At 38.3% G+C, this 14,562-nt stretch overlaps 1 protein-coding gene across 4 annotated transcripts in view; it reads right to left on the bottom strand.

Moving 5' to 3' along the window:
• The window catches only part of PCDH17 (protocadherin 17), a 156,840-nt gene that overhangs the window by 134,302 nt on the left and 7,976 nt on the right, over positions 1 to 14,562 (bottom strand). For 3 of the 4 annotated variants that reach the window (XM_075199791.1, XM_075199795.1, XM_075199793.1), the window contains exon 1: positions 8,892 to 12,743. The exons of the other annotated variant lie outside the window; for it this stretch is intronic. In XM_075199791.1, the coding sequence (XP_075055892.1) occupies positions 8,892 to 11,372 (2,481 nt within the window). In that variant the 5' untranslated portion in view covers positions 11,373 to 12,743. Of the gene's footprint in view, positions 1 to 8,891; positions 12,744 to 14,562 lie in introns of those variants that run through there. 4 annotated transcript variants of the gene reach the window in all.

The raw sequence follows: 14,562 nt of genomic DNA, 5'->3' as shown, positions 1-14,562 counted from the left end.
CTCGGTGACTCTAAATGATGTCAGTAAGAAGAAGAAACTCATTAACAATGCAGATTTCACCAATAACTACATGGTTAAAATATGTATTTATGTTACGATCAAAATTGTTGATCTGCCCATTAAAAATGAATAGTTGTTGGATTATCTGCCTCATGTAGGTGGTGAAGTGTGAGGGTTTTTATTTATCCTTAATTAAATAGAAGAATTTGGTTCCCACATAAAGAAACTAAATACATCAAAATCCCAGAATTCATTAAAACAGCAAAGTTAAACCATACTTGCATACTTTTGGCAAGTTGTATCCGGGAGAGGGGCATGTCTATATGGCGGGAGGGGGAGGGGCACGGCCAAACTTGTCAGTTTAGCTCCACCCCCAGCTACAAATATGCAGTTTTGTCACAGGGGGTGCGGCCAAAATGCCATGATTCACCGCGAATCGTGTCATTTTAGCGCCGCAATTGCAGAATGCGGGAGACTTGCCAGCTCTCCCGGGAGTCCGTGAGACCGACCCGAAATTCGGGAGTCTCCCGGACATTCCAGGAGAGTTGGCAAGTATGAGTTAAACGTGAATAGACAAATCAAGTGTCACTCACCGTACCGTGAGTGCCTCTTCCCGGACATTTAGGAACCGTGGCCGTCCTCCATCCTGAGGGTCTGCGCATGCGCAGCCCTTTCCTATACTTCTGTGTATGTCCCTTTAACTCAATTGGCAGATCAGGCAACACTCCCCATATTAAGCACCTGTGGTCAACACCACGTTGCCTGATCTTGGAGTCTCATTTCCTATGAGTCTCTGAAGGTGTTCCTGTATTCCTCGTGTTTTCAGCGCTGCTGATTCCTGTGGTTTCCAAACCACTTCTACCTCTGTGGTTTCCAAACCACTTCTATTACTGTGGTTCCCATACCACTTCTACCATCAACTGTATCATCGTGACTGTTAGCTGATTCCTATCCACTGCCTCCGTGCACTACAGTCTTCCAAACCACTTCAACGCTATTACTTATCATTGTGACTGTTTGCTGATTCCTATCCGCTGCCTCCGTGCACTACAGTCCTCTAATCCCCATCACGCTATTATATTTCACTGTGACTGTTTGCTGGTTTCTACCCGCTGCCTCTGTGCACTCCAACCGTTACTTACATCCACTCACCTGTTCCTCATTAAGTCCGTGAGCTGATTCCTATCCGCTGCCTCCGTGCACTACAAGCCTCCAGCCTGCAACTCGCCTGTGTTCATTACCGTGACTGTTAGCTGTTGTCTATCCGCTGCTTCCGTGCACTACAGCCTCCAGGCTACAACTCGCCTGTGTTCATCATCGGGATTGTTAGCTGATGTCTATCCGCTGCTTCCGTGCACTACAGCCTCCAGCCTACAACTCGCCTGTGTTCATCATCGTGACAAGTTAGCTGATTTCCATCCGCTGCTCCTGTGCACTGCAGTCTCTTCTCAGCTCTCCTGTGTTTCCTCGAGACTGCTGCTCTCATTGCCATTTGCTACGCTCCGTGATCAACAGCTCCTGGTCTACTCTGCTCTCCCGTGTTCCATCGCTACTGACAACTATTGGTTGCTACTGGTTACCTCCGTGTACCGCAGAGTCCTGCTGCTGCTGACCGCGCTATCACCCATCTACTGCTGATCCGCTCTCCACGCCTTCACGTGTCCCGCAGGTCTACCCTCCTGTCAGCATTGGATTTATATCTCATCAACTACTCCTCTGCTGGATCATCTCCACTCTCCTGGGTCCTGCTTGAGTCCAGTTCCACGTGTTACTGATCCCTGTAGATTCGTGTCCCTGTTGGTCTACTTATCTGTGCGCTGCACCTATTGACCGCTGCCTCAGCTATCCTGGGACTTCTCATCCAGCCGGCCTCCTGCCGCTCAGGTATCCCTGCACTCCTCTCTGACCGCCTGCTTCTGAACCACGGTATGCATACTTCTCATTGACTGTGCTGGTGTATTGCATATCTTGCTGGACTGTGTTGGTTCTCCTCTGGAGTCTGCTATCCGCTGAGTCTATTGCCATCATTGACTGTGTTAACTTGTGCTGGACTACTTCAAGAGACTTTCTATATTTGCAGACCTGTTCAGTCATTTATATATATATTGTGCATGTTACTGTGGATCGTATATAAGGTGCCTGTGTATATCCTGTGTTGCAGTCTCTCCCCGTGCACCTCCTCACATATATATTCAGTGGTACAACTTGCTGGTAGCAGACCACTGATCTCTGTTTCCAGTATCACCTGTTCCAGTATCCTTTCACATAGCAGTGGTACAACTTGCTATCCGCAGACCGCTGACTCTCATCACCTCCTCGTTTCTGTTGGACATTCCTCATCACTATAGCAGTGGTACAACTTGCTACCGCAGACCACTGACTACCTTCACGTGTCCTTGTCCTACAGTTCCTCGTGTACTATTACCTCCATATTACCAGTGCTGCTAGTCATAGACTTTCCTGAGCATCTCATCATCTGCTGTTTCCTGGTCCGTGATCACCCAGCTACCAGAGTACCCTATTACCATCTACATTGCTCTGGTAAGCCTACCACCTGGTGATCCCTGGGTAAAGACTCCTAGTGCCCGTGACATCAAGTAGATAAAGTATCTAGTTCAGATTTATTTTATATTTGACTTATTGATAAGTCTAATTTTTTTTATTAATCTGGAGTGTTATCTGACTTAATGCCACAAAATTGGTAACAAAAAAATACTGAAAAAACAATATCTCTGCCTTGAGATTATAGACCTTTTAACACAGTAAAAGTTTAGAAGTAACTGGACTACTCGTGAAAACCACTATACTGGTGCACATTTTAGACAGCAGAATATGTTTAGCACACTATAAAATATCATTATTTACCTGTGGGAATTACCATGTTGAGACTGATGCAGCTTAAAATAGTTAAACATGACATAGTCACATATATCATGAGAAACACGTCTGTCCAAAATATAAAAGAACAATATTTAGCTTTAGTTATAGTTTATGATCATTATCTTCTGTTGACAGTTCCATAATTTGCTCACAGAAAACAATATTTATTTTTCTAACTTATACTGTATACTTAAGAATCTTGGAATTCAACTTTAAGAAATGTTTGTAGGTGACATTTAAGTGTAAATGACACTATAAGTTTCCCACTGTCTATATATAATTATATTTCATTGTATCCATTCATTTTTATCAGACTTTCATCTGGTTTGATTTTAATTACACTACTCAACAAATTTTTAAATATTATCTGCATCTGGCTGACAACACAGCAGCCAATCGAAATCCGCCTTAGTATATGGCACAGCCCATCTCTTCTCACATGATTTACAGCCATTAGGGGGCGGGCAGGTGTTTGAGTGATTGACATACGAAGCGTCCTTTTAAGAAGGAGGATGAAGTGTAATGGAGGAAATAGCTGGGAAGGCATAAAAATGAAGGTTCTGACACACAGGGTCGGCCCTAATAATTTTATGCATATTTGAATGAAATTTTTTAAAATATTGGCGGGCCGGATAGAACCTCTAAATGGGCCGGATCTGGCCCGCGGGCCGGAGTTTGCCCATCACTTGTATAGACTATGAAAGGTAAAGAAAAAATAACATACATAGTGTAGTATGTTTTTAAACATACAATGTAATGTACCCAGCATCATGGTGAATTAATAACCTCACTATTTAAGAATATCATAAATCCACATCCATTCTATTCTAACAAGCATAATATAAGAAATAGCCAGTCACCTTCAAAACAAGGTTCCTGATGCTTGAGTTAGGAGCAAACCTAAGAAAAGGAGTAGATTTGCACCTTGGCAAAACCATGTTGCATTGGAGGGAGAGTTAAATTCTAGTTGGGATAGTTCATGTCCTAGATCATGGAATCATGCTACATGGAAAAGCAACCAGTATTTTCTGTGCATGCAAAAGAATAAATCAATTTGCATTCCTTGCCAGGTGCACATTTGCTCCTTTATTTTGCTTTGCTCCTAACTCAGCACCAGGCCCAATATGTCTATTACTTGCCACACTAGGAACGTTGTGTATTTACTTCAATATAAATGTGGGAAGGACGCACCACACGCCCCCTTAAGCCACGTATGTCTGAACATCAGTATAACATTAAGAAAGGTATTCTAACCCATCTACTCTCTAATCACGCTAGGAATACTCACAAATGCTCAGAAAAATGTTTCATACCATTTTGGAAATCACCAAGATTGAATCTGATTGGAAGGATAAGGACATTAACACCAAATTAGCTAAAGCAGAGATGAGTTAGATCCAGATTGAACACTCTCACTCCAAATCGATTAAATGCCAATTTTGAATTACATTGGTTTATATAATGTACTGTAATGATTAAATCATGTTTATAGCCATAAATGTTCTACATTAATTGTATTTTATATCATCGCTCATAATAAGTATCCCCAATGAAGCACATCATTCAAGTTTAACCTTACTATTATAGAATTTTTCAGACAAGCAAGTACACATACATATTATAATATAAATATTATTAATAAACAATAGTACATTCCAAACTCAACAAATATCCAGTGACTTAACATTATACATCACTATATGCATATCTAGCAATAAAATGCAGTTACGTGGTCTTATGAGGAAAGGCTCCAGAATAAAGTCACTGGTGTCAGTTTTCCTTAGCTTTGTCAAACATAGATCTCTTTTAATGGTGACAGAGTCCCCAGTATCCCTCACTTTTTCAATAAGCACAATTTCTAGTCTGTCTTTATTTCGGCGGAATATGACTTGAAGAATTTAGGTGTGTAAGGGGTGTAGTCCTGCAAAGGGGTGTACAAATTATTTTTGGCCCTTCCCACCAAGCCCCTATCTAGCTAATAACAAGATGCCTAATAACAAGTCCCATCAAATAGTAAATAAACAGGGGTTACTCATCCATTTAGATTTAGTTTTCTCATCAGACCTCTCACAGGAAATCTCAGCTGTTTCTCTCACAGGACAGGGTTGACAAGTCTGACTGGGCTCTCCCTCCTGTCAGAGCTGATACTCTTCTGTCCCTCCTGGATGTTTCCTTCTGGGCTGATTTTCTTCAGAGACTCTCAGGGCTTTTTCTGCTGACAACATGACAGGGTTCTTCCCTGACAGACTCACAGGTTTCACCTCTGACCGGGACCAACTGCCACACTGCAACTGCCAGTTTAATGTCATCCCTCTCACCTAACTGTCACTTTTACCTCACTCCCTTGGCTTGGTCTCTGTGATGTCACAATGAGCAGGGCCATCTTAACAACATCGTGGGCAAAGCAGTGCACTGGGGCCCCTATATATATATATATATATATATATATATATATATATACACACACACACACACACACACACACAGGAGCGGCAACTGTGTACTAGCCTAGGGCGGCTGTGACTCTTAGTCAGGCCCTGAGCGGAGGTAAAATATACTGCTCAACCAACGAAGTGTACGTGACATTTTTCTCTCCAGCAACCTTTATCTCTCTGGCCACTTCTTTGTGATATAGTGATTTTTGGTGTCTCTCCCATAAACACAGAAAACAGCAGTACTTTGTGAGTCCACCTTGTAAACCTAAAAGCAGTGCAATTACCTTTAAGTCACAAGAAAGATTCCATCCATGATCCTCATACTTGATTCCCTCCAACAACACAGCCATACTTTCATAAGAGGTGGTAGTCACTATTCCGATACTGATATTGCCGACACTAACTATAGCAACATCAAAATTCCGAAGACTAACAGGGCGACATGTCAGAAACACAGACTTACCATCAGACACACACAGAACATTTCCAATATGGCTTGCAGCTACAAAAAAGGCCGGCAGTTTAAATTGACGCCACATCAAAAGGCGACACTGACATTTCCGGTTTTAAAGTGGTAATTCCAGGATCAGCTGCAGTATAATCTAATCTAAGGGTTAGTTTTAGGGTGAGGATTAGGGTTAACATTAGGGTCAAGTATCGGGTCCTGCAATTATCCTTTAGCATTGATGCTGCTACAGAAGTTACAGACAGTATAAATGGACCTTAGCCATCTTTATATATATATATATATATATATATATATATATATATATATATATATATATATATATATACACACATACATACATACATATACTGGGCACTTTAAAAACACCACATGAGCGTTTGTCTGTTTTACTGTGTGTGAAAAACAGAGAGAAACAAGTTTCTCCCATGAGGTGAGGCATGGCTACCTTACCTCACAAATTTCCATCCAGGTCAACACCAAGACAGCTTTAAGACATTAGTGACCCCAAGGCACACATCACGTGTGGGTCCTCAAACCCCTTTCCAAAACATAAGTAGGTTGAAACTGTATCCCATGAGTAGGATGTAGAGAGTTTCCTTGAGAGCAAAAATGTTTCCTCTGGTACAAATACATGGTAAATACATTTTTAGCATTTAAGGGGCATCATAGAGATATCAGGATATCTTTGTACCTTGAGTTAAACTTATGGATAGACCTAAATTAGGGTTTAGACCACTGATGGGCAACAGATGGCACTCAAAGCTTTCACCTGCAAACCCCAGTACTGCCTTATTGTCAGATCTGTTTGCTATAGCTTACAACATGCCTGCTGATATGATATCACAGATGTCTCTTACTTTGATTAAATGTATTGTTTTATCATATTACTGAGATTATGAGTAATGTGGGTCCCTTTTGAAGTTTACAGGGCCGCCCACATGGCCCCTGAAGGGCATCACATTGCCTATCACTGGTTTAGACTTTAGTATTTGGGCTAATGTCATAAGGGTCAGTATTTAGATTATAAGGTTGAGCCGCGGATTAATTTTTTTATCTTGAAATTTTTTACTTTTTATTTCACTTAAAATATGAGATTGTCCTCTATGAAATAATTGGACTCTTGTCTTCATAGGACACCAGGGAGTAAATGTATTAAACAGCGCTTTTTGCAAGCTAATTTTAAAACGGCAATGTCTTTAAAGGCAAAACTTTAAAGTTTAATACATTTACCCCCAGGAGGATGAGATAGGTCTTCAATCTAGACTCCATTACTAAGACGTGTAAAGGACAATTGCCGCTTACCAGATCACCAGGCTCACTGATTTCTGGAGAGAATGCATCAAGCATTGCATATTAAAGATTACCATAGTATGTGCTATTGCAACCAGTCACTGCTCTGCTAACCCAATGACTATTGGGGAAAATACAGTTGGTCAGTATGTCACTACACTTCTTCCTGGAAACAACTGTATTTATTGGTTTTGTAATTACCTTCCAGCAACTTTTACTAAATACATTATCTTTCAGTTCCTGTTTAATCTTGTCTGTGTTTTACCAGGAACTTTAAATCTACCTGGCAACTGTCAGTTTTTTTACTTTGTAATGATTAACTTCAACTCAACACTGTTCATTGGATAACATTTTATCAACAAATCAGTTCGGAGTCATACCCAAGAACAATGAAAATAAACAACTACACACTAGTGCTGCTCGCTTGCATCATATAATTGGTAAGATCAAAATAAATCAAACTTGTCTGAACTTAGAAATGTTCTTTAAAGTATTTGAGACAAAGGTTTAATTATAGAAAATGACTTTTTCTTAAAACACACCTGTTGAAAAACAGTGGAGGGAACAATGTATAACAGAGAAAGAGAAAGAGAGCTTTCACTCAATTAGGTAACAATGACATAAAAAGCCATCTTAGAGACAATTAAGAAAAACGTATACGTACACATTTGTGAATATTATGTAATGCCTTCTCCTTAACAGTTTTAACTGTTATGTTACATTTAATAAAGGCCTTAACAAATAAAAACATTTTTTAAGTACTCGGCATATCCCATATTTTTTCTAATTTTTAAAATTATTTTTAATTCAAATTTTTGAAATGGCTGAAACCTCAGTTTTAAAAAGTAAACTAAAATGCCACTATTTGACATTATTAGAAAGCTAACTAATACACCTGAAATAAACCTGTCAAGCAACCAGAAATAAGTCTGCCAAACATGATATCTGCCTATCCCCTTTGTTAAATGTAGACATCTTTAAGTATCTGTTTAGAAGATTTAATTTCCCATTACTTAGAAGTATTACACTCTCACAGCTAGCAGAGTGCTACTTAAAGATTAGTAGGAAAATGACCACAGGTGTTACAGGTCGCATTACTACCATATGAACCACTAGTGTCTATTGACTCAATCAATGATGACTTTACATTTGCCCATTGTTTCCTTGTATTTATCATGTGATTATTGCAGCTTTTTACTGAGCTAAAGAGCGTGATAATAGGTCCCTATAGATGCCCCAACTATACTTTTCTTAAACTTCCAATGGTCTAAAAATAAAACAAGCATAATATATTAGTATTTTCAATACATTACCCTTTATGTATCTATTATCACTAATTTTAGCTCATTTCAAGTTGTATTCACCATTTGGTGGATGCATGTAGCGACGTGTTCTATGCAGTTGTGTAAAGAAAAGATGGCTACCGCCACTGAATCGTAAAGAGTAATCAGAAAGTTTCAGCCCTTGCTGGATTTCCAATTAATGTGCGTTATAAAAAAAAAAAAAAAAGGGTAATCAACAATATTATCTATCTCCTAGAAAGCTATAAATGTAACTCTACAGTCTCAGTTCACACACACACACATAGATGATAGACATTGATTTCAGAAAAGCTTACTTCTTTCTGTCTCCTTGACTACCCCTTTAATGGCCTAATTAAATGCAAACAAGAAAAATGAGACATATTGAGCATGCCTACTAGTAGATGAAGAGAAAGATGGCAACTTCATTGTATTTGAGTGGGATGACGTGCACACTAAAAACTAATTAGCAGCCGTATTAGTAATGAGTAGTGATCTAAATTCCATTATTCCTACCTTAGTTAATGGTATCCAGGTAGTGGTATTCTCAGCTGTTGTTTTTACTTGTCCTGTATCATTAGTGTGACTGTGACATCCTACATTCTCTTGAGGCTCAGTCTTAGTGTTGGAAGTAGGAGTAAGGTACATAACTTCTGAATGAGAAGAACTGAGAGGAAGTCTGGATTGACAATCAAAATACATTGGAGATGTGACCAGTAATGGACAGCTCACAACATTCATTGCATTTTTCTCCTCCAATTCACTCTGAACCAACATAATATCATTTTTGTTTATCTTCTTCTTTTTCATTTTCCCAAGCTTGGGCTGAGTGGTGTATGTTGTTCTACTATTGTAAGGTCCAACTTCTTTGGTCTCCTTTTTACACTTAACAACTATTGTAACCATTGCAGCAAAAAGAATTATAGAAATTGCACTTAGAGCAACCAATACAGGTAAATAGATGTCCCAGTCTCGTTGATCACCTATAACATGATCCTCATCTTCAAAACAACCTAAACAGTCTGCATTTGCCTTTATGATAAGTTTTGCCACAGTTGAAAGGGACGGTTTTCCATTATCAGTGACTTTGATAATCAGTTCCACTACAGGAGCAACATCTTCCCAATGCGGATTGATCAGTTTGATTTCTCCAGTCACTGGATCTATTTCAAAGAGGTGTTCTTTACTTTCTTGAATGATTTCATAAGTCATTCGTCCACTTTCTCCAAAATCAATGTCCATAGCTCTTATGGTGCTTATAATGTATCCCATTCCCACATTTCTGGGCACATAGATCTCTGCAGTGTCATTCTGCAAGCTAGGCAGAATAATGACCGGTGCATTGTTATTAACGTCCAATACAGACACTCTGACTGTAGTGTTGCTTTCCAGATGTGGAGAGCCTAAATCTTTTGCGATCACTTTAAATTCAAAATATTTTGTTAATTCATAATAGAAAGTCCTCAGGGCATAAATTGCTCCATTTCGAGGGTTGATGGAGACATAAGTGTAGACTGATACACTATCAATGTATGTTGGAAAGATGGAGTAAGATACAGTGCCATTTTGCCCTAAGTCCGGGTCTTGTGCTAGAACTGAACCCAGGTATTCCCCTGGGATATTATTTGCGGATACCTGCAATGCATACATAGTTTTGGAGAAGCATGGAGGATTGTCATTTTCATCTAAAATCTTCACAGAGAATGAATTTGTGGAATCAAGTGAGGGGTTGCCATTGTCTCTAGCAATGATAGTGATGTTGTATTCATCTTGTATTTCACGATCAAGAGGTCTACTTGTTACAACAGTGAAGAAATTGTCATAATTATCTTCCAGCTTGAATGGAACATTGCCCAAAACCCAACACTGGAACTGCCCATTTTTTCCAGAGTCCTTATCTGTAACGCGAACTAAGGCAATAACGGTACCTGGAGGAGAGGCCTCGCTAATTGCTCCTTGCCGGACTGATACAAAGCTAATTGATGGAAAGTTGTCATTTATGTCAGAAACTAGAACAGTCACTTTGCAATGCACAGGTATCGGGTTAGGACCTTGGTCTTCTGCCTGCACATCAATTTCCAGCATTTCAATTTCTTCATAATCTATACTACCCTTTACTTGTATGATACCAGTTTTTGAGTCAATTGAAAAGAGCTCCCACACATGATCAGATGCATATCCACTGAATGAATACAAAATATCAGCATTAGAGCCTTCATCTGCATCTGTAGCATTGAGATCAATTATCATTTTACCTATAGGTGAATTTTCAGCTATTTCAACGGTATAAGATTTGGCTTCAAAGACAGGACTATTGTCATTGGCATCAATAACTTTAATGTTTATTTGCAGGTTCGCTGATCTTGGGGGGTTACCTCCGTCAAAGGCAGTTAAAATGAGTGTGTGATGGGACTGCTCTTCTCTATCCAGACCTTTCTGAATAACTAACTCAGGAACCTTTGTGCCATCACCTCTGGATTTTATATCTAAGGAAAATAAACCATAATCACCTCTTATCTTATATGTCTTTAAGCCATTATTTCCCAAATCAGGATCTTGTGCTGTTGTTAATGGAAATCTAGTTCCCGGGTAGGCATTTTCTGAAATCTCAATATCAATCTGCTCAGACGCAAACTTAGGGGAGTTGTCATTTATGTCAAGGATTTCAACCTTGATCATACATATTTCTTTGTCATTTGCAAAGACTTCTAGTGAAAGTATACATTTAGGGCTGTTCTTGCACAGAGTCTCCCGGTCAATCCGCTGCTTAGTGTACAGCAGTCCACTATTTTGATCAACATCGAGCAAGTGGGGTGCAGAGTTCTCCAACACTCTAAAAGTAGCTTTTTTTCCTCTTTCTGGCAATTCCAGTTGTGCATCATTAATGTTACCAATGGCATTTCTTGTACCCCCTTCTTCTGAAATTGAATAATTTAAAGTTTTCAAAGCCTGAACAGAAACCCAATAGAAAAAGTAAAAAAAGACAAAACGGTACATCCCAAAGAGTGGCTGTTTATCAGTTTACTAATTGTTTTGTCACTAAAGTCCCAGTCGAATTATAAACAAATACAGAAGATAAGCTTCCAGCAAGATGACACATGAGGGCAGTTATGATAGTATTAGGAGATTGATTTCAATTTCCAAGGAAATCAAGTTTTCCTATCTTGGATAGTTTAAAGCAGATAACTATCGCTACCAAAGAAGATTAGAGAGACTGCAATCTACACATTTATTTTTGCTGCACTGTGAGAACTAAGAGGGGAAAAATGGTTCCTCTTATAGCATTGCACACAAACAGGTTATCTTGCAAACAATATTCAAAATATAAGGAGGTTTAAAATGTAGTTTCAAAGTATAAAAGGTAATAGCTTGGCAGGCTATTTGAGAACAGCATCTGTGCTTAAAATGTAAAGTCAGTTGGTTGCCAGCAGTCCTTTTATTACAAAAAAAAAAAAAACAGTCAGTCAATTTTATGTTGCTTAATATTAACTCTATTTGCAAAGCAGAAATTTATGAATATTAAATAACGCTGGGATTTGCAGACAATCTGGAAAAAATCCAATAATACAAGGACCCATCAAAGTTGATCATCAATTGCAAAGTATTACAATCACAGCTTGGTTTCAGTCGTTTCACACTTGGGTTTTTTTTCTTGTTCTGCAAGGCCAGTAGCCACATCAGCTTACAACTGACAATTGTATTCAGTTAAATTCCAGTTTTCATTCTGCAGTCTGGAACAAATCAACAGGCAAAGCATGGCTGGATGCACAGATTATAAAACGGAAAAAAAAAAAAATCAGTTGTATAGAGAACAGTTACTGAATTCATAGCTAGATTTTCTTTAACTCTTCCTTTCTTGTTTTTTCTGCCGATTGTTGCAGTCTCATCACTTCCTCCCTGCAGTCTTCAACACACAATTAATTATGTTAAAAATCAAAAAAAAATCAAAATGAAAATAAAATCCTCATTTTTACTTGTAGGAACATTCTGCAGTTGTTATTTTGAATGATGGGCATAAGCAATCAGTAGCTGCAAATTCCCAATTGACTCCACATTAAAGCAAGAGCCGCAGTGACTGGTGCTTATTCCGGATGAAGAACACTAAACATCTCATGAATAACACTTTCATTTGTGACGGAAAAACAATAGAGGCTATTGAAATAAGTTATAATATGGAGATAATATGCACATTAGCAGATTGGCTTCTACTAAAATATGCTATAATTTGATTGCCATACAATTAGCTCATAGTTTTAGACATTTTAGCTGTGATCCTGTCTTTTTGCTATTTTGCTGTACAAAACATTATCTACAAAGAGCATATGTATATTTTTGCTGTTTTGATAGTTAAAAAGCTTGAATCGGTTTTACTTACTCCAGCGTCCTTGCAAGAGAGATGCAGTGAGTATACAAAACACCGTTATCCAACCAGTCCCGAGTATTAATTATTCTCTTCAGCTGTTACGCATGTAAATGCCACTGATCTTGTGAGTAAAATAATACATCAGATTTTGAGCAGGAAAAGCACAGAAAATTCTTCGCAAGGCACGGATATGTGTTGATTTTTCCCCATCTGTTATTTTTTTCCCCTAAGTCCTACACAAAACGCTGCTATTTCTGCAATCTGCAGCAGCTCTTGTATTTGCCTCGGCTGGTACTTCAATCGCTCATTCCCAGCGTTCAGGAAGATCTGCACTATGATACATTACATTTGTTGGAAAGGAATACACCAAAAGCTAAGCAACATATTGTACGTTGCTAAAATTCAACAGTTTAGAGGTGTCTTAAATCCTCTGATCCTCCATTTGCCATACGCCAACCTTCACTCTCAGTCCTTCTCTTTGACTGACTTAATTTCTCGTCTCCCTTTCTTGTCTCCCTCGCTTTCTCCCTCTCTGGTTTTTTTTTTTTTTCCATTTTTGAAAGAAATCCTAAGAGTAAAGATCAGCTTATTACTGCCACCTACTGGCTTTTCCTCATCAGTGCCCTTACTTAATATTTCAGCAGTTACACCGCCATATACATATTGCCATAAGGTATTTTCTTCCACTAGGTATCTGGATGAAATCATCTTATATTTCTACTCTCTTGCAAACATTACTAGAAGCATTATATTGTGCCACATCATACAGAACCACGATTGACATACAAGCACACAATATTGAAAATTAAGCTCACAAAGTATACTGCAATTCCACAAAACAACAACAACAATAAAAAAATAGTATGCATAATATATGCTTTAATGAATTCTGGTTAATAATATGAACTACTAGAGTTTATTCATTTCTCTATACAAATAATCATGCTTTCCTTAAAATGTTTACATTTATTAAATTACGCTATGAGAATCACCTCTCATTCTGTTATGATAAATGATTCATTTGCTTACTTAAAGAAAAAACAGTTCCAATTTCTCCCTTTGGCGTTAGCTACCTTTTAAATCTTAATCTGCCTTTCATCAAACACAATTGCACATGTGCCCTTAGCAGGGTTAGATCAATTTCAATTCCAAGGTGTATTAACTGTTTAACCTTTTGAAATCTTAAGGGAGCTGTGATGCAGTGCAGATGAATACTTTACAAAGCCCATCTGACAATGAGATTCATATACGTTTGTAATCAAACCTAGCTTGATGCTGGAAGGTTTAGGATTCTGGGGTTATGAGAGTAAGCAATTAATTTACCTCTTAAAGCCTAATGTACCATGACCAAATCTGACTCTCATTCTAACCACTGTTATTGATGCAGTGATTTTTTTAAACTGCATTCTTCTTGTTTCATAACACAAGTTGCTGAAGGGTATAACAGGTTGATGAAGGGTATCTTTAAATTCAATAGGATATAATTTAATATCCAGCATAATGCATTAGTGGTGGAAAAAAAGTAAAATAATTACAAATGTTGCATTTCGTTAGAATTGTGACTAACGGCATTAGACTGCATAGGGAATTACAAATTATTTAAAGGAAAGCTACTGCAAAATATATATTTATCTTCATTGTCAAGAATAATAAAATAAAGCATATGGTGTGCCAAGTGATATATCTTCCCCTCAACATTCTGTATTATAAATACCTTTAATTTTTGAATGTGTACAACATTTACATATAGATGGATTTTGCAGTAACATATGTTAGGTATCATTTTCATAAAAGATGTTTAATGTTAAAACTTACTGTAAACAG

This window comes from Mixophyes fleayi, chromosome 2 (assembly GCF_038048845.1).
Source record: "Mixophyes fleayi isolate aMixFle1 chromosome 2, aMixFle1.hap1, whole genome shotgun sequence".
In the NCBI taxonomy this organism is placed as follows: Eukaryota; Metazoa; Chordata; class Amphibia; order Anura; family Limnodynastidae; genus Mixophyes; species Mixophyes fleayi.
Note: the sequence above shows the minus strand (reverse complement) of the source record. Positions and strands in the feature narration are given on the sequence as shown.